This window comes from Oryctolagus cuniculus, chromosome 16, assembly GCF_964237555.1.
Source record: "Oryctolagus cuniculus chromosome 16, mOryCun1.1, whole genome shotgun sequence".
Taxonomy (NCBI): domain Eukaryota; kingdom Metazoa; phylum Chordata; class Mammalia; order Lagomorpha; family Leporidae; genus Oryctolagus; species Oryctolagus cuniculus.
Genome location: NC_091447.1, coordinates 16,970,403 through 16,997,211, shown reverse-complemented (window position 1 = coordinate 16,997,211; position 26,809 = coordinate 16,970,403). Strand labels below are relative to the sequence as shown.

Below are 26,809 nucleotides of genomic sequence, written 5' to 3'. Positions count from 1 at the left end.
TCAGTATGCTTGTGGCAACGCAAGATTATCTAAATAATGTCGGCCCTGGAAGCAACACAATGTGCAAGTGTGTGTGCTACCAAGCCTCCGCTAGTGTACTTAAGGACACGGAGGAAAAGATAGGAAGCCTGGTGATTTAATGCAGTTTTGCCAAATGACTCAAATGCAAAAGACCTTGACCGGTTCCAGCCTCTCCACAGAGGGCCAGTTGGTCTACGTGCCTGTGGAATATTCATTTTTCTGCCTATCCTTCATATTACAACTGACATTCACTCCTGAAGCTTTCTTTAAAAAATTTTTATTTATTTATTTTAAAGGCAGAGTTACAGAGAGGCAGAGGCAGAGAGAGAGAGAGAGAGAGAGAGATTCTTCTATCTACTGGTCTACTCCCTAAATGGCCACAATGGTCAGAGCTGGGCTGATCTGAAACCAGAAGCCACAGCTTCTTCCGGGTCTCCCACATGGGTGCAGGGACCCAAGCACTTGCGCCATCTTCTACTGCTTTCCCAGACCATAGCAGAGAGCTGGATCGGAAGTGGAGCAGCCAGGTCTTGAACCAGCACCCATATGGGATGCCAGCACTGCAGATAGCAGCTTTTCCCGCTACACCACAGTGCCGGCCCCTCCTGAAGTTTTCTAATAACCACGCTGCATTTTACCAAAATAAAAAAAATTAACGTGTGGCATTTTATTGGGGTATTACATGATGTATAACACTCTTCTTGTTCCTAATTTTCTTTGACATTTTGAAAATACTATGCCTAACTCTTTTGTGTGAATTAAAAAAAATTAGTTAGCATGAATCAAATACTTTTTCTCACTTCCCTTAAAAACTGACGCAAACACCAAAAACAAAATAACATTTGTTGAAGCTCAAAGAAATGAGGCCCTCTGTTTGGAATCTTAATTACTGTCACCCCAAACTTCCCTAATTAGAAACGCTTTCATAATGAGGAAAAATTATTTTCATCGTGAATTAATTTGCAAGCAAAAACACTTCTGCCTTTCCAGAATGAATACCTTGCATTCCTTACACGCATATTTTAGTTACACACTCTAATTAATAGTCATACTTAAAACCTGCACAATTGATTTCACTGTTAAAGGAAACATTGCTTTGTTTTTTGACAGTATAAAAACACAACTTTCCTTCTTGTAGACACTGGGCTACACATATAAACTTAATTTTCAAATTGGACAAAATGGAAATTATTTCACCAAAACGATTCATTTTATTGACTTTAGCCACTTCAAGTTTGTGGACCTCAAATATCTTTTGTACAGATGAATTAATGATGTCCAATCTTCACAGCAGAGAAAATTACAGCAGATATTGTAAGGTAAGTTTTTTAAATCTATCTAACATGCCCAGCATTAAATATATTTGTCCTCAGTTTAATGACTTTGTAAAAAGTGAGAAGTATGTTTCTTTGTGCTTTTTTTGTGAACTTCAGCCTTCCTACAACAGTGTATTGATGCAATTTGCATTAGTTAGCACAAAAGCAGATAGCTTGGCCTCTCCAACGATAGTGTAAGTAGAGGCTCTGACCCTTAGACGATGATGCTTAGCAAGCATAACGTGCATTAATAATCTTCAGTTTACTCGGAACTGCACATTCTTAGTTATAGAACTAAGATCCAGATATACTCAGCTGGTCATTTCCGTCGTCTACAAACTACAAACAAAAAATATCTTCACAACTTCTAGTTAGCAATTCCAAGCTGGTAAGTTTGCGGTAAATTCAACATCTAACTAAAATGTTTAGCGTTAAAGGGAAGAATTTTAAGTTAGTTTTATTTTCTTCTTCATGTTTGTATGTATTTTCCAAACTGGCTGAAATTAGTATGCATTACTCATTTTATTCAAGTTACAATAGAAGAGCAATCATTTAAAAATCTTCCTATAAACTTTCATGATAAAACTAAATCTAATTAAATATTCACTGCTCATATTTTCCATGAGCCCTATAAAGTTGATAGATTTGTGGTATAGTAACTCAAAAACCAATTGGTTCTTTACTAAAAATGTAATTTATGCTTTAATAAAAATACAATTGGTTTCTTGAGAAATGCTTTTAGAGCATGAAAAGGTAAAAAAGAAATTCAATGGGGACTCCTCCAAGTGCACCCTACACCTGGCTGGCACCTGTTTCCAGGTACCACACTCCATGTGCATTTTGGTCTATAAATGGGGGTGCAACAAGAGACCTGGAAAGGGAGTGGGTACTTCCTTTAAAATCAAAATATAAAAATATGTAAAATATTTTACAACATGAATCAAATAACTGAAGGAAAATAATTGTAGTAAAACAAACTTTTTGCTTCATTTCAATACTTCATTATATTCCTGCTGCTTGAACATATTGCTCTGTTCACTATATATATTTTATTAATATTTCATAGTTGTCTTACAATAGTCTAGGGACAGAGAAACTAGATTGCTTTAAGAAGCTTAATACAAATTATTTATTAAAAAATTCTGCACTTAAGAATACAAACTTTGTTTATAGCTCTAACAATTCTGCAAGATTAAATTCTGGATTCAAGTTCATTTGGGGTTTAAATCTATTGCTTATCTCAAGAATAAATTATTTTAATGGTCAATCCTAATTATAGTTTAGAGGACATCCAGAAGAGGAAAAGGAAAGAAGTCTCCATTTTGAAGAATTAAAAGATTGGGGACCAAAAGATGGCAATAAGATGAGTAGCCCTACAGTCAACAAAATGCCACATGCGGCAGCCACCTTGCCTTTGAGATTCGGGAGGACCACGGAAGAAGAAAGAAGCCCTCAGCCAGTGGCCAACCTGCCTCTGAGATTCGGGAGAAATATGGAGGCGAGCATCTTGAGACGCATTCCTAACCTGCCCCAGAGGTTTGGGAGAACGACAACAGCCAAAAGTGTCACCAAGACACTGAGTGACCTGCTGTCACCATCTGCCAATGAGTTGCTGCACTCCATGGCCTGCCAGCACCAAGGAACTCAGAATCCTGACCCCAAACACCCCAGGTAAATATCTGAACACAGGCAGAGCGCAAGGGCCATTATAGAGAGCTGGTCCAGAAACTGGACAATGGACTGCATCTTTTCCAAGTAAATTTCTTAGAAGGAGAAAGACGAAGACACAGGGAAATAAATACCTGTAAATTTAGAACCACAGGAGTGCAGGTTTAATGAACATGGCTATAAAGTGGGATGGCTTTCCCTAAGCCACATCTGGGCATCAATCCTATAACCCTACAGCCACACACTAGGCCCATGACTGACAGGATGGGGAATTTAAGCCTCAGACATCTGGTCTGACACTGGACCTCTCTCAAGAGTCCCAGATGAGAGCTCTGTCCTCAGGGAAAAAGAACACCATCCCAATAACTCGGGTCTCAAACACAGACACTTGTCCTCCCCAGCTTTTCATCACAGTTGTTTTTCTGTTTGTAAATCAATCCATTTAGAATAATCCTTGGTATTCATGAACAAATATTGTCTACCATGTACAAATCAGAGTGCAGATGACTAAAGAGATTTTAAAATCAATGTAACTTTCTAATAGAGTGTGTGTGTGTGTGTGTGTGTGTAGTGATATAAGGTAGGCTACGATGCAGAAGGAATGGTAGTAGCTCCATCAGCTCATGAGAGAGGCCCTCTGAGAATACTCCTGTTTAATTCTTCCCATGGTACTTTATCCCCACCTGACAGATTGTACTCATAGGTCTATCTCCTCCACTAGAGCTTCATTTCCATAAAATCTCATCATTTTTGTCCACTGCCAAACCCTCCGTGTCCAGAAATGTGTCTGCCTTCACTAGTGGCCAGAATGAGTGAAATGACCTGAGAGAGGCACCAGACAGCCCTCCCGGGGGTCTGTGTGTGACAATCTGGGGTGCGCCACCACTGCATGTTGAAAGGCAGCTCTACTTTGGATGTTCAGAGGCTGGCAGGAGGAGAGAGGTCATTTTCAGGCAAAGGCAGGACTTTCGGCAAAGGCACGAAAGCAAGATGAGCCAGGAACAACCAGGGTTCAGTTTGCAAGGGTACACAGTATGTGTAGAGGAGAGGAGAGGAGGCCAGAAGGTACAGTAGGCACAGAAGGCAGACGCCGCTGCTGGGACAAGGACGCTGGGTGTCATTCATCGAGCGAAAACCCCTGACATGCCTGCTGAGGTCCTCTGATATCATACAGAGCAGGACTGTCTGCTCACTGGATGTTAGGAGAGGGAGATCGCAGATTCAGCAGTAAGTTCTCAAGCCTGAATGCCCATCCAAAAATTAGCATCCCACCCCCATCTCACTCACAGCACGTGCAACACCACTCACCTGACGTGTAATTAAGCATTTAGGAGTGTGGGTTGTGTTTTACATGCTTTTGCTGACTACTGTTCGGATGCATGAGAACATTTTGCTTCTTACATTTTAGGGGACTGGAATTCAAGAAAACAGACAATGCTGAGCTGCAGCAAGAAAAATCAGAAAAATCTGGAACCTGTCCCTAAAAAAAGGTGGCCTGTAACCTACAAACAGCTCTACAGTGACAGCAACAAGGAAGACGGCAGCTCCCATCTGATGCACTATGTATCACTGAGAGCAATTTTCTCTTGTCATTGCAGCTAGTATCTTGAGAGTTATTAAAAACGACTTAGAGAACATTTGTAATGTATAATTGAAATCGCTTTTGTCTGAATAAAAAGAACATTGCAAATACTTAAAAAGTCTCTGGTAATAGAGGGACACTTATGTAAAAATCATGGGCACAGTTATACTTACTAAAAAAAAACTAATAGAGTATTACTATTTCATCCAATATGATGAAAATTAAATGAACAGAATAACATGGGTTGACAAATAAATGGACACAGATAATCAATCACTTAGAAACATTTTTGTACTTAGTTTTTACTGTTAGTGAATTTATGATAGAGTATCATTTAAAACTTGGTATCTTTCTGTATAACATTACAAGATAAGGGAAACTCTTAGATTTTAGGGAGATAAAAGAAAAATGCAACCATTAGTTAGTTAACCTTTTTCTAGTGTCTCTTCTGCCTGTGTCCAGAAGTTTGCCCTTGGTGCATCTCTTTTCTCCTCACTTAACATTTCAAGTTTTGGATTTGCAAAAGAAATCTGGCCACTTTTCCACTAACAATGTATAAACTCAAGACCCCAGAACACAAATGCCTGGTGATCTAACTTGAGCTTTTAGAGTATGAAGTCCTTTATCAGACATAAATGGTTCATGTCTCAGGGTAAGCACAGGAAATAGTTTTATTTTTCTCCCATCGCACCTTCCCCCACTGGGCAGAGATCCCCTAATGATACCTCGGACAGATTCCACAACTTACCTGGCCACCTCTTGATATTAAAAAACTCCATCAAGTCCAGCTGAAGACGCCAACCTCATAACCAAGGTTCAGTGTCCCCTCTCCCATCTCTGGTAGGGTAGGGACTGGAAGGACCTGAACTTGGAAAGGAACAAGAGCCACTCTTCCTCTCCCCCCTCCCCTTCTCACCCTAGGGGCAGGGTGGTGGGAAGAAAATGGCAGATGGAAAATTAGTCTCCCCTCCTATCTTCTCCAGGGTATTGGAGTGAACAGGGGAGGGAGGGGGGATTGAATTTCTGGCTCCTGGTTTCCTCACTGGCCCAGTCCTAGCCATTATGAATCACTGGGAGCATGAACAAGCAAATGGGAGCTCCCTCTCCCTCTTCCCCTCCCCCTCCTCCTCCCTCTCAAATACACTTTTAAAATTTAAATTTAAGGGTTGGGGACAAGGTGGGGACAGGCTTCCCTGGTGGAAACATGACCAAATGCCATGAACTTCAATGCTGTTCATAGGTAATGTCAGATCTTTGTCCTCCCTAAGTCAAAAATACACCAGATTGATTGCATTCTCATCAACATTTCAACCTGCATTCAGCTATCAGTTCATTCTTCTCCCACTTTTCCTATGCCAAGGCCCGAGTTAGAAGACAGGAGTGTGATCGACTTCTGCCCTCTGTCCCTGCTTCATCTGCCTCCCCTCTCCCTGGCTGCTTTTTTTAGATTCCACTAGAGTGGAAGAGAATTTGGAGTGACAGCCCAGGAAACAGGACATTTCTCCACATGCTGGATGGACTCACTCTTAGGACCCAGAGGATGGCGCTACCCCATATTGCGGCACCCTCTTCCTGTAACTCTGTGGTTTCCTATGACATCGTCCACTCCCAGGCTGGCTGTGAGCCTCAGCCATGAGCCATAAGCATCTACTCCATCTGTATGCCCAGCTCTCTTCCAGGGGTCCCCTTGAGTAGGACTTGAAACAGATCCAGCAAATGCCCCTCCCCTGCAGACTACACCTTGCCCTCCACAGCTGGGCACCAACCCAATGTGGCTCCCCTATCCTACTGCCCCTGGCCTCTTTAGCTTTGGCCTTTGCTTCTCCCAACCACACAGAACATGGTTCCTCATCCTGTGGAAGCCCCTCTCTCATGAAGGGTCAGAGACACAGTGACCTCAAAACCTGGACGGGGTAGAGGCAGTCAATCTGGGTAACACCTCTCCCCAAAGAAGTCTCTGCACAGATCAAATCCTGCCCTTTTATCTCCTCCAAGTGGGTGAGGGAACCAAGAACCAGCAGAATCTTCCCAACCACATCCTTTAAAATGTCTACAATTGGTGATCTGGCTTCGGAATTTTACTCAGATCAGATCTGGGGGGGGTTGGTTAAAACTTCCCTTTGAGGACCTTTGCTAAACAGATGCATCTCATCACATGAGCAATAACTACAGCTGCTAAAGTGATGTTCCTCTAAACCAGGAAGTCTCAGTGCATTTTTCTTGGAGGAGTTCTAGGGTAGACTCTCAAAGGGTTTTGTGACCCCATGTAGTTAGAGGATCAATACAATTGAAGATTGTTTCTAGAACTGTTCCTGGTTAATATCTAATTCAATTTACAGATGAATATGTCTATCTGTTCAGCCATTTAAGTGATGAGATCATAATGTTAAAACGATCCAAATTACTCAAATTATCGAGCCTGAATTTCCTCCAAACACTGGATTTTCAGGGTAGCCCAAAGCAGAAGCAAGGTAGTTAACTGTGCTCTTCTGCCCATTGTGCTTCCCCAAAGCAAATTCCCCCAAATACTCCACACTCCACCCCTTCCTCTCTTCCAGCACTTCCCTGCCCCCCAGGAAATTCCATTTGGCTTGGTTCTTACCCATATTTCAGCCAGCCCTAGAAGAGGAGCAGAGTGCAGGGTTTGGGGGAAGAGAAGGATCCAGCCCACCTTCTACAGCAACATCTGCATGGAAGACAATGTCCACATCAACCCTAGGTCCACATTTCATACATCGCACTGTGACAGCCACCCTTGGGAAATAGAAAAAGGACCGAAAAATGTACTGACTCTGGGACAACTTTCTTAGGGTGGAAAATGAAAGGTCGGGGGCAGCACTGTGTCGTAGCAGGTAAAGCCGCCGCCTGCCATGCCGGCTTCACATAAGGATGCCAGTTCTAGTCCTGGCTGCTCCACTTCTGATCCAGCTCTTTGCTATGGCCCCGGAAACCAGTAGAAGATGGCCCAAGCCCTCAGGCCCCTGCACCTGCATGGGAGACCCGGAAGAAGCTCCTGGCTCCTTTTTGGGGGAGTGAACAGTGGATGAAAGACCTCTCTCTCTCTCTCTCTCTCCCTCTTCCTCTCTGAAACTCTGCCTTTCAAATAAATAAATAAATCTTAAAAAAAAGAAGAAGAAGAAAGAAAGAAAATAAAAGGTCAGTGTTCATGTAACCATGAGCAACAAAATGAAATAGGCAACAAAGGGGAGCGTAATGGCCTTTTGCATATTTGTTCTTGCTTTTTTCCCTAAAGATCTTCTTGGGAGTATTATATCACCTCTTCCTTTGGAAGTCATCATACTATTTAATGCAAATACCAAATCACATCCAACTTCAGAAAACACAGATTTCATATATCTATGCCTCTGCTTATGCTAATTCCTTCAGCCCAAAGGCCTCTTTTCTACCAACCAAAATTCTCTAAGACACAGGTCAAATTTGGATGTAACTGCATATATAACAGAAACTCCAGATAATAGTTTTCATTGAGACTTTTTTTAACCTCCCTTAAAAATACCTGGAAGGACAGTTCTGAACAGGTGTGCAAATTCCCCAGGCACCAGGGACCCAGTCTCCGGCCTTCCCTCTGCACCACCAACTTGAGCCCAAGGCCCCTTCCAGATCATCACATCCCTTTCCAGGCAAAAAGGAAGGGGGCTTTTGCAAAAGAGCCCCTTGAAAGAGCACCATCCAGCCACTATTTTCTCTTTTGTGTAATTAGCTGCCCCAACCTGCAAATGAGCCTCTCTTAGGCACACTGCTCCAACCACTACTACTATGAAAAACACACTGTGGAGACCAGGTGAACCACCAGATAGGCTGCCCAGCCACTACAAAATCACTTCCCTATTATATAAATTATATATTTGAATTATTCTCCTTTGCTAGACCTGAGTTACAGTGGCACTATGGACATCTGGGCTGGATCATTCTTTGCTGGGGAGGAGCCGGTACCTGGTGCATAGGAGGATTTTCCGCAGCATTCACAGCCTCCACCCACCAAGTGCTAGGGGGACCACTCCCCAGCTGTGACAACCCAAAATGTCTTCAGACATTGGCAAATGTACTGTAGGGCTAGGACCATCCCTAGTTAGGAAGCACTGACTGCCCGAATCCTCTCTGAGTTCCCTCCTCAGCTGCATCATAATAGGACCTATTGTTATGACAACAATTTCTCCTGTTTAACATTCAACACTTTCAACTACTTCTGCCACACTCATTTTCATACTTTTTTTTTTACAGTTAGAGTTATAGACAATGAGAGAGAGAGAAAGACAGAGAAAGGTCTTCCTTCCGTTGGTTCACTCCCCAAATGGCCACCATGGCTGACACTGCCCTGATCCGAAGCTAGAAGCCAGGTGCCTCCTCCTGGTCTCCCATGTGGGTGCAGGGGCCCAAGCACTTGGACCATCCTCCACTGCCCTCCCAGGCCACAGCAGAGAGCTGGACTGGAAGAGGAGCAACCGGGACTAGAACCCGGCGCCCATATGGGATGCCGGCGCCACAGGCGGAGGATAAACCAAGTGAGCCACGGCGCCGGCCCCCATTTTCATACTTGAGAACTGAGTTCAGGTCTGAAGGAACAGAAGCTAGGAAGTGGGTTCAGCAGGGCTGACATTCAAAGGTTTTTCTCCTCCACCTCCATCTACTGCCCCGCCCACCACAACACAGCCACGTGCCCTCTGGACATATTAAACAGTCAGGAAACAAGACAAATATAACAAAAATAACAAAAAGAGTGCACTGCAGCCCAGGAATAAATCTTCCATGTTTTTTCTTCTTAAGATTTATTTATTTATTTGAAAGACAGACTAACAAAAGAGACAAAGACAGAGAGAGCTATCTTCTGCCAGGGCTGGGCCAGACTAAAGCCAGGAGCCAAGAACTCCATCCAGGTCTCCCACATGGGTGGCAGGGGGCCAAGCACTTGGGTCATATTCTGCTGCTTTCCCAGACACATAAGCAGGGAGCTGAATCGGAAGTGGACAGCTAGTGGTTTAACCTACGGTGCCACAATGCCAGCCCCTAAATCCTCCATATTTTAAAACACTGTTTAGAGATTTTATTAGGAAGGAGTGACAGAAAGAAGGCTGGGAAGGAAGGAGGGAAAGGAGGAAGTAAAGGAAATGGGAAGTGAGAGTGGAAAAGAAAATGAAAGATTCTTGGAGAGCTTGATTCTAGTTGTTCCTTAATTTCCATTTAGAGGTGCCTGTAAGGCGTAGATACATCACAGGACACAAGCAGGACCAAAACTTAATTCTTCAGGATTAACTTGGGATTTTCTCCCTGTATGGCAGACAAATGCCACTGCTGACGATGAAATGCACCTGTCCATGTCTGCTTCAGGGACAGAACCGTGCCGGCCCTGGGAGTCCCTGGGATATGCAGGTGTATGAAGGGAAAGGGAGTGGTGGTGGTGGTAAACTTCTGCCTGGACACTGAATCCTGCACTCCAGAAGAATCTGCAGTCTGTTACAGATCTCAGGATGTGGAACAAAGCAGTAAAGGAATTAAAATAAATCAGAAGTAAGACGTCCTGGGCCACGGGCAGGGATAGCAGTGACCTTTCCTTTTCTTACTCCTCTCAGATGGGTGCTTGGTGGAATATAATCACCTTGCTTCTTGGAGTCAGGCTTGAATTAGTAAAACATTATCAGGTGAGTATTCATTCCTGAACTTAGTATTTAGGAAGTGGCTCTGAGCTCCTGAAATGTTTATTAGATGTTACCTGTTTTATTCACTGTTGTTAAAAGTATTAAAAATGGGGAGGAGGCAGGCATTTGGTGCAGTGGTTCAGACACCCACATACCATATCAGAGTGCCTGGGTTCAAGTCCTGGCTCCGTTCCTGTTTCCAGCTTCCTCTTCCCTTTTTTTTTTTTTTTTTTTTTTTTTTTTTTTTTTTTTTGACAGGCAGAGTGAGAGAGGGAGAGAGAGAAACAGAAAGAAAGGTCTTCCTTTTTCCGTTGGTTCACCCCCCAAATGGCTGGTGTGCTGCGGCCGGCACACTGCGCCAATCCAAAGCCAAAAGCCAGGTGATTCTTCCTGGTCTCCCATGTGGGTGCAGGGGCCCAAGCACTTGGGCCATTCTCCACTGCTCCCCCACCCCCGGGCCACAGCAGAGAGCTGGACTGGAAGAGGAAAAACTGGGACTAGAACCTGGTGCCCATATGGGATGCCAGCGCCACAGGCGGAGGATTAATCAAGTGAGCCACGGCGCATCTTTAAGTGTATAACTCAGTGGTATTAAGCACATTTCACTCGCCTTCTTATATACCCTAGCACTGCTCACCAGTTATACCACACTATTTTTTTTTTTTTTTTTTTTTTTTTTTTTTTTGGACAGGCAGAGTGGATAGTGAGAGAGAGAGAGACAGAGAGAAAGGTCTTCCTTTGCCATTGGTTCACCCTCCAATGGCCGCTGCGGCTGGTGTGCTGCGGCCAGCACAGCGCGCTGATCCGATGGCAGGAGCCAGGTGCTTCTCCTGGTCTCCCATGGGGTGCAGGGCCCAAGCACTTGGGCCATCCTCCACTGCACTCCCTGGCCACAGCAGAGAGCTGGCCTGGAAGAAGGGCAACCGGGACAGAATCTGGCGCCCCGACCGGGACTAGAACCCGGTGTGCTGGTGCCACAGGAGGAGGATTAGCCTGTTGAGCCGCGGCGCCGGCATATACCACACTATTAATAGCTACATAACCACACTCAAAACTTCAGCATGATTTGTTGCCACCAAAAAAAAAAAATCCTATGAGAACAATAACTCTGATGGGGTTTAGAGATACTCTGATTCTTACAGACTCATATTGTTTAGGAATGTCATCTTCTTTCCCTTTGAGCCTCTTTGAAACAGGATAATTGTTGCTAATCCTTTTTCCCCTTGCACTAGGCCATCTCACCAGCTCACAGCATGCCGCATTCACCTGGGGCAAACTTAGTGCTTTTTGGAAATACCTGGGACAGCCAAGGTGTCTGGGAGCAGTCAGATATGGGGAGACAAGATTTCACAGCAGTAATGGAAATGACAGTGGAGTTTTCCTGGAACATGGAGGATGGTCAACACCCATTCCTACTCTATTCTATAGCACCTTCCTTCCAATGTCACTGCTCCACAACATTCTTCCCAATTGCCTATCTTTACTGTGCTTTTCATGGGTTTCCCTGGTCTCTTTATATTACAATCAGCAAAATGTAACATCTTAGAATGCACACTAAGAGTAATTAGTCAAATAGATGTCCAAGGATAACTAAAAAAATAGCGTGGGGTTGTGCTGCAGTGGATTAAGCCACCTCCTGTGATGCCAGCACCCCATACTGGCACACCAGTTCAAGACCCAGCTGCTCTGCTTCCAATCCAGCTCCTTGCTAATGCACCTGGGAAGGCAGCAGAAGATGGTCCAGTTACTTGGGCCCCTGTCACCCACATGGGAGACCCAGATGGAGGTTCAGGCTCCTGGTTCTGGTCTGGCTCAGGCCCTGCCTTTGTGGTCATATGAGGAGTGAACCAGCCAATGAAAGATCCCTTTCTCCATTTCTCTCTCTCTCTCTGTGTGTCTCTGTCTCTTTCTGCCTTTCAAATAAAATAAATCTTTAAAAGAAAATAGTGACTTATAAGATATATCATGGCATTTTCCTCATAATATTAATGTAACATATTGTTTAGCAAATTGTAAGTAATAACCCATTATTCTCTTCCTAAAAACAGAAACTAAAGTATGAAAAGAACCAAACAGGAAAACTACTATAAGAATTAGGAGTAGAATTAAATTATAACTATATTAGTGTCAAATTAATATTCCCTTTGAAGAAGTAAGGAAATATTAGTTTAATCCTGAAGAAAAATTATCTTGAACTTTATTTATATCTTGCCAGATTTCCAGGCACTGGGACATTGTGGTTAATAAAACATAAAACCATTTTTTCTCTTTCTTAAAATATGCACCAATGGTAATTAACTACAGCCATGCACCAACATAATTTGCAAACCAGTTTTAAAATATCATGTAGCTTTCCCCCTAGTAATTTAAAGCTCAGAATTGTAATCCACATTGCAAAATTACTTTTCACCACTAGAGGGCAGAAAATGCTCCACGTTTGTTGAGAGTGAATTTTTAAATCCTTGGACCAAACAGTAGCCTCCACCAACTACTCCCACAACAAAAAGGCCTCAGGGTCATGTTTTATTCCACGCAACATACTGCACACCTAAGACTCAGTTAATAACCTGAAAAATGTTTTTAAATGTTAAATTAATATGCAACCTCAATGTGACAGTTTATCGAAATTTGAGTCCAGCTCTGAGTTAAAGGTCACTTATCAGCATCAGTAAGCCCTCAAGGAAAGGCAGAGTAAATAAAACAGTGCCCAATTATTTACATTAGGATATCTACTATGAAATGCAAAAGTGGTATTTATGATAGAATCATAAATTTGTGACACCAAAGTCACAAAACTACTACATGTTAAAGAATCTGCATTTGGGGGCCAGTGCTGTGGCGCAGTGAGTTAACGCCCTGGCCTGAAGCACCGGCATCCCATATGGGCACCGGTTTTAGTCCCGGCTGCTCCACTTCCGATCCAGCTCTCTGCTATGACCTGGGAAAGCAGTAGAAGATGGTCCAAGCCCTTGGGCCCCTGCACCCGCGTGGGAGACCCCGAGGAAGCTCCTGGCTCCTGGCTTCGGATCGGAGCAGCTCTGGCCATTGCGGCCAATTGGGAAGTGAACCAGTGGATGGAAGACCTCTTCTCCCTCTCTCTCTGCCTCTCCTCTCTCTGTGTAACTCTGACTTTCAAATAAATAAATAAATCTTTTAAAAAAAAGAATCTGCATTTGAATCTTTGTGTGTGTTCTTGCCTTTGCAACACAAACCAACAGTGGATCTGATAGTGGTGAGGATGTTTTTAGTTTCCTGTTAATTTATCTTTGTGACCTAATTAACTTTTATTTCCCTCCCAATGAAGCCATTTTCATTTCAGTAACTAAAGCATTACTTTCTTTGATTAGAAACCACAACCTCTTCACTTTTCCACTCTCATTAATTAAAACACATCATGGTGAATTAAGCCATTTAGATTTCAGTCTGGGTGGTGACATTTTAACTACTGCCCCTTCAACCTTCTTCCTCTGTCAATCTCGGCCATGTCCTACATCACAGGACAGCGGGAGGGTGGTGGTGACCGGCTGATGGGGGACTGAAGCAGGCAGGGAGCCAGGGACTAATATATCACACCGGCAGATGACTTATCTGATGCAGGAGGCTCTCACTTGCCAATCAGACCTGAGACAGCTTTTACCTTGTAGGGTGTTGAGTGACTCTACCCGAGGTGCTAAATCATTTCTGCAGTCTCGTTTCTTAACCTGAGCAAACCTAAGCAAATCTTCTCCCCTCACTTCTCAGGGCTGTGGGCACTGTTCACTCTGACACTAATAAACAGTGCAGTGGCACAGAAAGCTGGAGGCAAGACAGGCGAGGGTGTCACTGCTGGTGGATTAATGAAAACAATGCACTTCCTCAAGTGAGACGAGTCACAAAAGGAAAAATATCCTGTGTTATTACCTACTGGTGCAAGTTGCAAACTGGCAAATTTGAAAGAAGCTTCTAACAAGGGTAGCTGCCCAGGAGCAGACCTGGCTAACATCAGCCAGAGAAAGGAGTACAAGACTAATTCTATACATCAGGTTTAACACAAAAAAGTAGAGAAGACTCAAAATAAGAAGTGAAAGTGAAAACGGATTATAATGGATGCCTCAGAAATAAAAAGATTGTAATGGACCAGTATGAACAATTACATGACAAGTTGGATAACCTGGAGAAAATGGATAAATTCCTAGAAACACGCACCCTACTGAGATGGAGTCTGAGAAACAGAGGCTGAAGCAGTAATCAAAAAACTCCCAAGCCGGCGCCGCGGCTCACTAGGCTAATCCTCCGCCTTGTGGCACCGGCACACCGGGTTCTAGTCCCAGTCAGGGCGCCGGATTCTGTCCAGGTTGCTCCTCTTCCAGGCCAGCTCTCTGCTGTGGCCCAGGAAGGCAGTGGAGGATGGTCCAAGTGCTTGGGCCCTGCACCCCATGGGAGACCAGGAGAAGCACCTGGCTCCTGGCTTCGGATCAGCGCAGTGCGCCAGCCACAGCGGCCATTGGAGGGTGAACCAACAGCAAAGGAAGACCTTTCTCTCTGTCTCTCTCTCTCACTGTCCACTCTGCCTGTCAAAAAAAAAAAAAAAAATCTCCCAGTAAAGAGGAGTTCAGGACCAGATTGTTTCACAGCTGATTTCTACAAAATATTTGAAGAATTATCACCGATATTTCTTAATCTCTCCCTGAAAAAGCTCAAGGGAGTACTTCCAAGCACATTTGATGGGGCCAGCATCACCTTAATTTATAAGCCTGAAAACACATTACAATGAAAGACAACTGCAGGCCAATCTCTCTGATGAGCATTGGTACAAAAATTCTCAATAAAATATTAGCAAGCCAAATTCAAAACAAAACATCAAACTGATTATACAACATGGCTAATTGGGATTTGTCCTTGGCAGGCCAGGCTGGTCTCACACATCCAAATCAGCGTGATACATCACATTCACAGAATGAAAGATGAAAGTCACATGACCATCTCAATGGGCAGAGAAGAAAACATTCAACAATATTCAACATCTTTCTTGATAAAAATTCTCAACAGTTGAGGTATAGAAGGAACATGCCTCAATATAATAAAGGCAATTTGTAAAAAAAAGTGACATATTATATAATATTATCAGTGGAGCAAAACCAAAAGCTTTTCCACTGTGATCTGGTACAAGGGAAGAATGCCGACATTCACTATTCAATGCAGTACTGGAAAATCCTGGCAAGCACAGATAGGAAAAGGAAAGGCATCAAACTTGGGAAGGAAGAAGGAAAGTTATCTGTAGTTGCAGATGACGTGATCCTATGAGAAAAATTCCAAATGAACACAATAAAGTCAAACTAACAAACAAATGCAATAAAGCTGGAAAGCACAAAACCAATATTCAAACACTAAAAGCATTTTTATCTATTACTAACAACCTAAATAAAAAAGGAATCAAGAAAACAGCCCGATTTACAGTAGTCTCCACCACCACCAAACAATAACAACAACTTGGTTCCTCCTAGGAATAAATTTAACCAAGGAGGTGAAAGATCTGTACATGGAAATCTACAAACATTGATAAAAGAAACTGAATAAGACTGAAGTAAATGGAAAGTTTGCCTATGCTCATGGACTGGTAGAAATACTATTGTTAAAATGTCAACATTACTCAAAGCAATGTAAACATTCAATGAAATCTCAACTGAATTCCCAATGACATTTTCTGCATAGAAGTAGAAAAATCAAACCTAAAATTCATATGAAACCATAGAAGACCCTAATAGACAAAACAATTCTTAGAAAGAAAAAAAGTTGGAGGCATCACATTTCCTGATTCAAGATTATGTTACAGGACCAGTGCCGTGGCACAACAGGTTAAGCCACTGCCTGCAATGCCGGCATCCCATAGGGCGCCGGTTCGATTCCCAGCTGTTCCACTTCCCAGAGAAAGCTTCTGACTCCTGGATTCAGCCTGGCCCAGCCCTGGCCATTGCAACCACTTGGGGAGTGAACCAGCAGATGGAAGACCTTGCTCTCTGTGTCTCCTTCTCTTTCTCTACACTCTGCCTATCAAATAAATAAATAAATCTTAAAAAAAAAAGATTATGTTGCAAAGCTATAGTAGTCAAAGCAGTATGAAACTAATACAAGACTAACTTCTATTTATTAAAGAAGGAGAGAGAGCAAGTACTCTCATCCACTGATTCACTCCTCAAATGCCTATAATGGCTGGGGCTGGACCAGGCCAACACCAGGAGCCAGGAATTCAGTACAGGTCTCCAATGTGGGTAGTGGGGACTCAACTACTTGAGTGAGCAGTCATCTGTTGACTACCAAAGCCTCTATCAGCACAAAGCTGGAATTAGAAGTGGGATCCAGGACTCAAATCCAGGCACTCCATCCAATACAGGATGCAAGCAGCTTGACTTGCATCTCACCCATTAGGCTAACTGCTCGTCTCACTGGCATAAAAATAGACACATAAACCAACGGAATGAAAGAGTGAGCTCATGAATAAATCCAAGCATATGCAGTCAAGGTGTTTTTGACAAAGACGCCAGGAGGACATAATGGGAAAGGGATAGTTGCTTCAATAAGCTGTGCTGGGAGAACTGGACTTGCAAATGCAAAAAGGACGCTTATCTTACGTTATATAAAAAATAAACTCCTGGCCAGCTCCGCGGCTCAATAGGCTAATCCTCCACCTAGCGGCGCCGGCACACCAGGTTCTAGTCCCTGTCGGGGCGCCGGATCCTGTCCCGGTTGCCCCTCTTCCAGGCCAGCTCTCTGCTGTGGCCAGGGAGTGCAGTGGAGGATGGCCCAAGTGCTTGGGCCCTGCACCCCATGGGAGACCAGGAGAAGCACCTGGCTCCTGCCATCGGATCAGCGCGCTGCGCTGGCCGCAGCACGCCAGCCATGGCGGCCATTGGAGGGTGAACCAACGGCAAAAGGAAGACCTTTCTCTCTGTCTCTCTCTCTCACTATCCACTCTGCCTGTCAAAAAAATAAAATAAAATAAAATAAACTCCCAATGGATAAAAGACCTAACTATAAGGCCAGAAACGATAAAACCCCTAGACAAAAATATAAAAGCTCCCGGGCATTGGCCTTAGCAGTGATGTTTTTTCTTTTTTTTTTTTTTCTTTTTTCTTTTTTTTTTTTTGATTTCACACCAAGAGCTGAGGTTACAAAAGCAAAAATACACAAAAGAATGAGACTAAATCAGACTAAAAAGTTTCTGCACAACAAAGGAAACAATGAAACGAAATGGCAGCCTATAGACTGGGAAAAATATTTGCAAGTGTTAATATTGGGGATGGCACTGTGGTATAGCGGGTTAAGCTACCTGCTGTGATGACCACCCAAATGAAGCTCCTGGCTCCCAGCTCTGGCCTGGCCCAGTCCCGGCTGTTGCAGCCATTTGGGAAGTGAACCAGTAGATGGAGGATCTCTCTGTCTCTCCCTCTCTCTGTATAACTCTGGATTTCAAATAAAAAAATAAATCTTTTTTTAAAAAAGTCTTAATAGCAAAGATATATAAAGAACTTACACAACACAGCAGTGGAAAAATAAATAACCCAATTTTTAAATGGGCAAAAGACTTAATTGATATTTCTTCAAAGCAGACATAAAATGGCAAACAGGCTATGGAAAGGTGCTCAATATCATTAATTATCAAGAAAACTCAAATCACAACCACGTAAGATACCACCTCATATGTGTTAGAATACTTATCATCAAAAACTTAAAGGGAGGGGCCGGTGCTGTGGCATAGCGGGTAAAGCCGCCGCTTGCGGTGCCAGCATCCCATATGGATGCCTGTTCAAGTCCCAGCTGCTCCATTTCCGATCCAGCTCTCTGCTATGGCCTGGGAAAGCAGTAGAAGATGGCCCAAGTCCTTGGGCCCCTGCACCCATGTGGGAGACCTGGAAGAAGTTCCTGGCTCCTGGCTTTGGATCGGCGCAGCTCCAGCCATTACAGCCATCTGGGGAGTGAAACAACAGATGGAAGACCTCTCTCCCTCTCTCTCTCTCCCTTTCTCTCTCTCTCCCCCTGTCTCTTTCTCTCTCTCTCTGTCTCTGTCTCTCTGACTCTCCTTTTCTCTGTGTAACTCCGACTTTCAAATAAATAAATAAATCTTAAAAAAAAAAAAAAACTTAAGGTGGCTGGTACTGTGGCGCAGCAGATAAAGACACTACCTGCAGTGTTGGTGTAGGAATCCCATATGGGTACCACCAGTTTGTGTCCCAGCTGCTCCACTTTCCACCCAGCTCTCTGCTATGTCCTGGGAAAGCAGTGGAAGATGGCCCAAGTGCCTGGGCCCCTGCAGCCATATGCAAGATTCAGATGAGGCTCCTGTCTCCTGGCTTTGGCCTGGCCTAGCCCCAGCCATTGAGGCCATTTGGGGAGTGAACCAGCAGATGGAAGATAGAGCTCTCTCTCTCATTCTCTCTCTCGCTTGCTCTCTTTTTCTCTCTCTCTGCCTCTCCCTCTCTTTCTGAAACTCTACTTTTCAAATAAATAAATTTTTTTTAAAAAGTTACAACAAACGGCAAGGGTATGGAGAAGAGGGAACACTCATATACTGCTGTTAGGAACGCAGTTCTGGAGAGCCATTGTGGAAAACAATACAGAGGTTTCTAAGGAAATTAAAAATAGAATTACCCTGTGACTCAGAAACCACTCTTTTGGGGACATCTCCAAAGGAAATGAAATCACCACCTCAGAGACGTCTGCACTCCCATGCTCCCTGCCCCATGGTGCACAATAGCCAAGATAGGGATTCCGCTAAGTGTCTGTCAGTGGGGGAATGGATAAAGGAACTAGGACATTTGTATAATGCAAGATTATTCGGCATTAAAATGAATGAAATCTTGGGCTGGCATCATGGCACAGGAAGATGGGCTACTGCTGCGACACCAGCATCCTATATCAGAGGATTGACCTCCAGCTGCGCTGCTTCTGATCCAATTCCCTGCTGATGCACCTGGGAGAGCAGTGGAAGATGTTCTGAGTGCTTTGGCCCCTGCAACCCACATGGGAGACCCAGTTGGAGTCCCAGGCTCCTAGCTTCAGCATGGCCTAGGCCCATGGGGTAGTGAACCAACAGATGGAAAATCTCTCTCTCTCTGTCACTCTGCCCTAGGAAGGAAGGAAGGAAGCAGGGAGGGGAGGAAGAGAGGAAAGAAGGAAGGAATATTTAAAAAAAATTTTTCAAGTGAGATACTGTCATTTGCTACAATGTGAATGAGCACGGAGGACTTCATGCTAACTGAAATAAGCTCAATGAAAGGAAAATGTTGCATGACCTCACTTAGATGTGGAATCTAAGAATAAAAGTCGCAATGCAGTCATGCATCACTTAGTGTCTGAAATATATTCTGAGAAAGGCATCATGAGGCAAATTCATCACGTGTGACCATCATGGAACACACACAAAGTCAGAGTGCTATGTCACTCGGTGGTGTAATCTTATGGCATACGGCTGACCAAATGTCACTATTTGGCACACCACTGTATACAAGACAGAGAAGAAAAGAGTGGTTACCAGGGAAGAGATGGAGCTGGGGGTCGGAGGGCATAAAGTAGCAGGTGCACAGGATGAGGAGTCTAGAGCTCTGCTGGGTAACGATGTGTCAGAAACTGCATCTCCAAGTCCACACCAGACCAGAGGTGTCCGGAGAAGCCTTGGGAGTGATTAGGATTAGACATGGTCATGAGTGTGGGGGCCCTGGTTGCATTAGTGGCTGGAGGAGGTGGAGAAACCCTAGCTAGCATGCTGGCCCTGTCTCGCTGTGTAGTACTGTGAGACCTGAGCCTGGGGGTGTAACTATTTTAAATTAGGCCTCCATCTTGTAACTTGGGCCTGACCAGGCCCTGAACCCTAAACCAGAAGTTCCTAAAAGTAAATAAATGAACTCCCCTTGCAATAAACTCTCCTAGCAACAGCCAATTAACAGATAACAGAGAAATACCTAGAGTTCCTGGTGTCTTCTCAGGGCAGGTAAGGTGATTGATAGCTACCTGAGACCCTGCAGTTCAGCAGGTACACCCCATCAGCTCGGACCCTGTGCTTCGGCCAATCAGTTCGAAAGGCATCAACCCCAAAGCCATCCAACCACCTTTAGTAGGTCCGTTCCCACCACTGGATGCACTAATCAATTCTAAGAGATGTCCTTTGAATTTCCCACGGGATGAGATGATTTGCTAAATGGTACCATGATGTATAGAATGTCTCTGAAAACCCTATTGCCGGCGCCGTGGCTCAATAGGCTAATCCTCCGCCTTGCGGCGCCGGCACACCCGGTTCTAGTCCCGGTCGGGGCGCTGGATTCTGTCCTGGTTGCCCCTCTTCCAGGCCAGCTCTCTGCTGTGGCCAGGGAGTGCAGTGGAGGATGGCCCAAGTGCTTGGGCCCTGCACCCCATGGGAGACCAGGATAAGTACCTGGCTCCTGCCTTCTGATCAGCGCAGCGCGCCGGCGGAGGCGGCCACTGGAGGGTGATCCAACGGCAATGGAAGACCTTTCTCTCTGTCTCTCTCTCTCACTGTCCACTCTGCCTGTCAAAAAAAAAAAAAAAAAAAAAAAAAAAAAAGGATGTCTCTGAAAACCCTATAAAAACCCTGTTAACTGAAGGGTTGGGGCTCTCAATTCAGACCCGCTGTGTCGGTGTTGATTGAGAGACCAGGCCCGGACCTGCAATAAAACTCTCGTGTGCTTTACAGCGGTATCGGCTCCTTGGTGGTCTTTGGGGACGACTGAACTGGGCATAACAGTACCCTCTACCGGGCTATGACGCAGCAGGAAGGCTCTCCCAGAGAGCCTTGCATTTTCCAGCCTCTAGAAATCCAAGCCACATAAACCTCTCATTTTTATAAATTACCAAGTCTGTGGTATTTCATTACAGCACAAGAAAACAGACTAAGAGTTCCTCAAGGCAAAAAAGTTGCTATTAAAATGTTGCTTAACTCATTTGCAGTTTAATTTCAAAGCCAGCAGAATACTTTCATGTATTAGTTGCCAGCCTAGTAAGTACAGTGGAACTAACGAGGCTTAAAGCTTTGTGATTTAAGAGAAAAAAAAATGAATATTTTAAATCACTAACAGAAGTTTCCAAACACAGCAAAAGTCAAAATTGAATTAAATTAAGTCAAATCTAAAGTTTATTAATTTAAAAAATATTCCTATCTTCCAAGAAAGTACTGAGCCCATCAAAAACCTACCCATTTTCAAATACCACCTTAAGGTCTCTATAACAATGTAAAGGAAAAGGGCGCAACGCGGCTTCTATGCCTTTCCTTTGCGGTGGGGTGGAGTGGGGGCGGGCACGCACAGAGGACTGAGACGGCAGGGCTAGGCCCTCAGGGTGGCAGGTGGAGGACTGCACCTGCAGGCCTGGTGCCCACCTGTCCCATGCATATCACGACTGGTAAGACAGAGCAGAGTGCTGCTGGGTGCTACCCCCAGGCGGCCCCCACGGAATCCAGCCACCCGTGTTGTACCCGAAGTGTCAGATTCCCACCAATTAAGACCACCAGGAGCAGAGGCTGATGCAAGCGCAAGAGTTTTATTTCAAACTCGAGTTTGGACCGATGTCCGCACCAGGCACAACTGGGCTGGATCGGCGACCCCTACAGTAAGGTCATTAGGATTTTTATACAGTTGAACAAACAAGTTCGGCTGTACAGCATCTGATAGGCTTATATTTTAAATTTATACTTGTCGTTTTATGATTGGCTAAAGTTTAAGGTCCGAGCTGCTAGGGGGTGCGTGCCAAACTGCAGGGTTTCAGGATGTCATCAATCACCTTAACTGTCTGAAAAGAAACCTGGAACTTTGCGCATTTCCCTACTATCTGTTAATTGGCTGTTGCTAGCAGAGTTTATCGCAAGGGCAGTTTTATTTTCTTTTTTAGGAGTTTTTGGCTTAGGGTTCAGGGCCCGATCAGGCCCGAGTTACAAGATGGAGGTCTAGTCTAAAATAGCTGCGCCTTGATCCAGGCTCAGGTTTCTCACCCGATGCAACATCCCCGGCGCAGGTCAAAGACACGACGTTGGAGGCTCAGCCGGTCCGTCACCCCAGCCATCTGCCCCCGCACCTGCGTTCTTCCTCCGCCCAGCGCGGGACAGACAACGCCCTCGCCCGGGGACACGCAGACACCAGCCAGCACCGCCAGCACTACACGGTGCCGCCGCAGCCGCAGCCGCCGCCAGACGGCGCCCTGGGCGCGAGCCTCGGCGGTGGGCGGGGACAAGGACTGGCGGTGGGCGGGGACAGGGACTGGCAAGAGGCAGCGAGGCTTCCGCTCCTTCTCAGGGCTTCCGGCCCGCGTCCGTTTGTCCCAGTCCCGAACTCCTGGGGCGCCGGTCTTCGAGGCCCCCAGAGCCTGTGGCCTCTCCCTGCCGCTCCTCGCCCCGCCCCAGGATGTATTACCTAGTGCCACGGTCACCGTCACCGTCACAGGCACCCTCGACCACACCCCCGGCCTGCGCGCGGTCCCTCTCCCTCCCTTTCCCGCACCTGCCCGCAAGCTCCCGGGGGCCGCAGGTGCGGACGACGGTGAAATTCCACGCCCCGCGGAGACCCGCCGGCTCTGGGGAGGAGACGGGGAGGCGCGGTGCGGCGGCGCTTCGAGGTGGATGACCCAGGTGCGTCGCTGGCACAGGAGGCCTGGTCGCCGCCGCTCCTCCGGTCTCCCGCCTGTCCAGGGGGCCGGGACAGGGATACCCACAAGGTCAGGGGTCCGCGGACCGGACCCTGTCCAGACCCGCAGGGGCCTCTGGAAGGACGGCCCCTGATGGCGCTGGGGGGTCCCATCACCCTGAGTCCGCAGACCCGGGGGAACGGCCGGCTCAGCTTTCTAGAACTGGGTAGCTGGGCCGGAGGCGAGGCGGACGCCCCTCATACAAGCCTCCCACTGCGGAGCTGTGTCCGCGGCACGGAGCTGGCGTCCGAGGGGTTTCTGGGGAGGACAGCAGTCCCCGGGCATGTGTGCAGGGCCAGTGGGCGTGAGCATGGCCTCTCCCCATCGGAATGCATCCCTCTTTCCTTTGTAGAGCGTGCCTTGTTAGCCAGCAAGCATGGCGGTGGTCCACGGCGGGCCCTTCTGCTGCCGGGAGCTGGAGGGAGCCGACCTCTTGTCCGACACCTTTTACTCAAATGAGGTGCACACACCCCTGCGAAGGGTCACTCGCGCGACGGCCTCAGACGACAGGTAAAGGTCGCCTGGGGAGAGGGGTCAAATACAGGAGTGTGCTTCTGCCTGTGCTTAGAAACCTGTACCGTTCTGGGGCTCCCCTGCCTGATGAGGGGCAACGGGCCTGTGGCCTCTGTCAGCAACTCCGTGACAAGCTCAGGTTCTGTGCACCAGGAAGTCAGAGTCACTGCATTCCCCAATTCCTGAGTAGTGGTCACTCCCTTCATTTGCAAATTAATCTTTTTTTTTTTGGGGGGGGGGGACAGGCAGAGTTAAACAGTGAGAGAGAGAGACAGAGAGAAACGTCTTCCTTTTTTCCATTTGTTCACCCTCCCCCCCAAGTGGACGCTATGGCCGGCGCCCTGCGCCGATCCAAAGCCAGGAGCCAGGTGCTTCCTCCTGGTCTCCCATGCGGGTGCAGGGCCCAAGCACCTGGACCATCCTCCACTGCACTCCCGGGCCACAGCAGAGAGCTGGACTGGAAGAGGGGCAACCGGGACAGAACCAGCGCCCCAACTGGAACTAGAACCTGGGGTGCCAGCGCCACAGGCGGAGGATTAGCCTAGTGAGCCGTGGCACCGGCCTTGCAAATTAATCTCTTAGTATATACTTCCTGGTTTATAGTTTACAGTCATTCTCTATCATCTCCTAGTACTGTCTGCCCCAAAAGACTTCCAGAATCTTGCTCATAGTTGCTGTCTAAATTTTCACTTTAACCACTAAATGCCCATTAAGGTTGAAATTGCACCTAAAATGATGAGTGATTAGGATGTGTCAGCACTTGGGGCCTGCATTATGGCCTAGAAGGTTAAGCCTCCACCTGGGATGCAGGCATCCCATAAGGACACTGGTTGGAGTCCTGGCTGCTCCACTTCCAATCCAGCTCCCTGCCAACATGCCTGGGAATGCAGTGGAGGATGGCTCAAGTGCTTGGACCCCTGCACCTGTGTGAGAGACTCGGAAGAAACTCCGGCCTCCTGGCTTTGGCATGGCGCAGCAGCAGCCATTTGGGGAGTGAACCAGCAGATGGAAGATTCCTTTTCTTTCTCTACTCCCCCACCCCCCATTCTCCTCTCACTGTAACTCTTCAAATAAATAAAAAATAAATCTTAAAAAAAATGTGTCAGCACTGTTCCACATGCTATAGTAACTCTTAATCCTCATGCAAGTACTATTATTTGACCCATTTTAAATATGAAGGCACAGGAACAAACAGGAATTTGCCAGGATCTTACTGCCAGCTTTTTCTATATTGCATCTACTGGAATCATTTTGGGGGGGGGGGGGGGCTCAAAACCCACTTGGACAGTGGAAACATACCCTGTGTGGTTGTTTTCTTTTGTGTTTTTTAATTTCACTTGCTCAGTTCTCATTTAATAATCCTTTCTTTAGGAAATCAGACAGGGAGTCACCTCACCCCAGTTTAAACATTTAAAATGGGCCATCACTGCCACACAGGCACTCCACTCCCGCTTTTTAATACTCCTGATTATTAGACAGTTGTCTTCCTAATAACAACATTTTTTTTCCTTGTAATTTCTTTCTGCTAACTCTGGTTCTTTCCTCAGAAACCAGTCCAAATAATAATCCACCATGCTAGCAGCTCTTAAAACATTTGAAGATTTGTTTGGCCTGCGAGTTCTCTTAGCCAGACTAACCACTGGTTCTCCCAGACCCTGCTCTTTCTTTGTACGTCTTAGGCTTTTATCAAATGTAGACATCCATTTGTAGGTTCTTTTCCAGCTTTTTATGTCAAAAAAGGAAAAGAGGAGTGGCCATTTGGTGCAGCAGTTAAGATGTTGCTTTGGGGCCTGTACCCGTATCAGAGTGCCTATATTCAAATCCTGGCTCTGCTTCCTAACCGGTTTTCTGCTGTTGCACACCACGGGAGGCAGTGGTGATGGATCCAGTGCTTGGGTCCCTTCCACCCATGTGGGAGACCTGGATTGAGTGCTCAGTTCCTGGCTTTGGCAAAGCGCACCCCTGGCTTGCTGCAGGCATTTGGGGAATGAACCAATAGATGGAAGAGCACTATTTATCTCCCATTCTCTCTCTCCGCCTTTCAAATAAATAAATAAAGCAAATTTTAGAAAGAGTTTTCTACCTAATTGTAAAACACATGTTCCTTATAAATGATTCAGAAATCCATAAATGAAGCAAATTCCATTTTTCCAACAGAAAAATTGAGAAATTAAAGTATAAAGTAGAAAATGTCTGTACTTCATTTATCCAGAAATAATAACCACCATGTTAACATCTCAGTGTATGCCCTCTCCATTTATTTATTTTTACCTGAGGGGTACAAAAAGAGAGCTCCCGTCTGTTAGTTTATTCTTCAGACGCCTGTAGCAGTCAGGTGTGGGCTGGGCTGGGCTAGGCCAAAGCAGAGAGCCAGAAACTCAGTCCAGGTCTCCCACATGGGTGGCAGGCACCCAGCCACTTGAGCCATCACCGGCTGCCTCCTAGGGTGTGCATGAGCAGGAAACAGATTGGGAACAAAGCCAGGACCTGAACCTGAGCACTTCAGTATGATATGCAGACATCCCAACTGTTGGCTTCACCATTGGCCAAATGCCTGCTCTTCATTAACAGGAATGCTTTTCATATCTGGGGAGAGGGGCTCAGGTTGCTTAGACTTCCAAGTCAGTCTTCCCTGCTTCTACTCCAGATTCACTCACAAGCGTGGCTGTCAGCCCTAAATTCCTGTTTGGCTCCAAGGGCCGCAGATTAGGCAGAACTTCTCTTGGGTCCTAGAAAACCCTCAGCAGATCTTGTGTGATATGGGGAAGAGCAGTTGTTCCTGGCTCAAAGGTGGCCAAGTGAGGCTTTGTGTTTGGCCAAAAGGGAGCTGAGGAAGGATCTAGGGCTGCCACATCTGGTTGGGTGCACTGTGCCTTCAGAAAGACTTGTCACAGGCGTGGACCTTTGGGGTAGTCGATGGCAAACATAACCTATGGTCCCTTACAAGAGGGTACTGTCTAAACCTTATAAGAGGGTACCTACAGTATGTAGGTACACCCATGTTCCTGGCTCTAATAACTGAACTTGCTTGCTTCCCTTTGGTTTCATGTGAATTCTTTCACAGTTCCCAGACTGAGAAAGCCAGGATGATCCTGTGTGCTCAGAGCCGCTCCTCTTAACTCCCTCCTAAAAACCAGCCTGTCACCCTAGAGAAGGTTCTCTCTTCTCACAGTCAGATCTCTCTGAGCTGCTCAGGAAAGTGTCCTCAGAGTAGTGTGAGGCCCTCTGCCCTGTCGTGGCTGAGGCTGGCTTCTTCAGCCTGGGCTCAGGGTCCTGGCTCCCCACTTGAACCACAAGGTATCTCAAAAACAAAACAAAATGAAAAGCTCCTAGATTCTAGGGATTTTGCAATGGTAAGGAAGAACATAAGTCCTGACATTCTTTAGCTGTCA

At 45.8% G+C, this 26,809-nt stretch overlaps 3 protein-coding genes across 15 annotated transcripts in view; 2 read left to right on the top strand and 1 right to left on the bottom strand.

Moving 5' to 3' along the window:
• Positions 1-26,809, bottom strand: part of LOC138845860 (uncharacterized) — a 159,251-nt gene that overhangs the window by 90,582 nt on the left and 41,860 nt on the right. Inside the window, exon 1 of one of the 12 annotated variants that reach the window (XR_011383080.1) lies at positions 8,542-9,788. The exons of the other annotated variants lie outside the window; for them this stretch is intronic. The gene's annotated coding sequence lies outside the window, so the exon portion shown is untranslated. Of the gene's footprint in view, positions 1-8,541; positions 9,789-26,809 lie in introns of those variants that run through there. 12 annotated transcript variants of the gene reach the window in all.
• NPVF (neuropeptide VF precursor) lies at positions 1,072-4,490 on the top strand. Its single transcript, XM_002713827.4, has 3 exons — positions 1,072-1,340; positions 2,617-3,008; positions 4,414-4,490. The coding sequence occupies exons 1-3, from the start codon at positions 1,203-1,205 to the stop codon at positions 4,487-4,489; spliced, it is 606 nt and encodes a 201-aa protein (XP_002713873.3). The 5' UTR covers positions 1,072-1,202; the 3' UTR covers position 4,490.
• SPMIP4 (sperm microtubule inner protein 4) overlaps positions 22,708-26,809 on the top strand; it is a 30,756-nt gene continuing 26,654 nt past the window's right edge. Inside the window, exons 1-2 of one of the 2 annotated variants that reach the window (XM_008261548.4) lie at positions 22,708-22,848; positions 23,257-23,414. In XM_008261548.4, the coding sequence (XP_008259770.3) occupies positions 23,281-23,414 (134 nt within the window). In that variant the 5' untranslated portion in view covers positions 22,708-22,848; positions 23,257-23,280. Of the gene's footprint in view, positions 22,849-23,256; positions 23,415-26,809 lie in introns of those variants that run through there. The other variant, XM_070059671.1, reaches the window with a different exon arrangement.

What these genes read in the sequence shown, in the direction of transcription:
- NPVF (XM_002713827.4), top strand. Translation starts at nt 1,203, where the DNA reads ATGGAAATTATTTCACCAAAACGATTCATTTTATTGACTTTAGCCACT. An exon ending in ATTACAGCAGATATTGTAAG is followed by an intron (nt 1,341 to 2,616) that starts GTAAGTTTTTTA and finishes TCCTAATTATAG; the next exon opens with TTTAGAGGACATCCAGAAGA. An exon ending in CCTGACCCCAAACACCCCAG is followed by an intron (nt 3,009 to 4,413) that starts GTAAATATCTGA and finishes CTTACATTTTAG; the next exon opens with GGGACTGGAATTCAAGAAAA.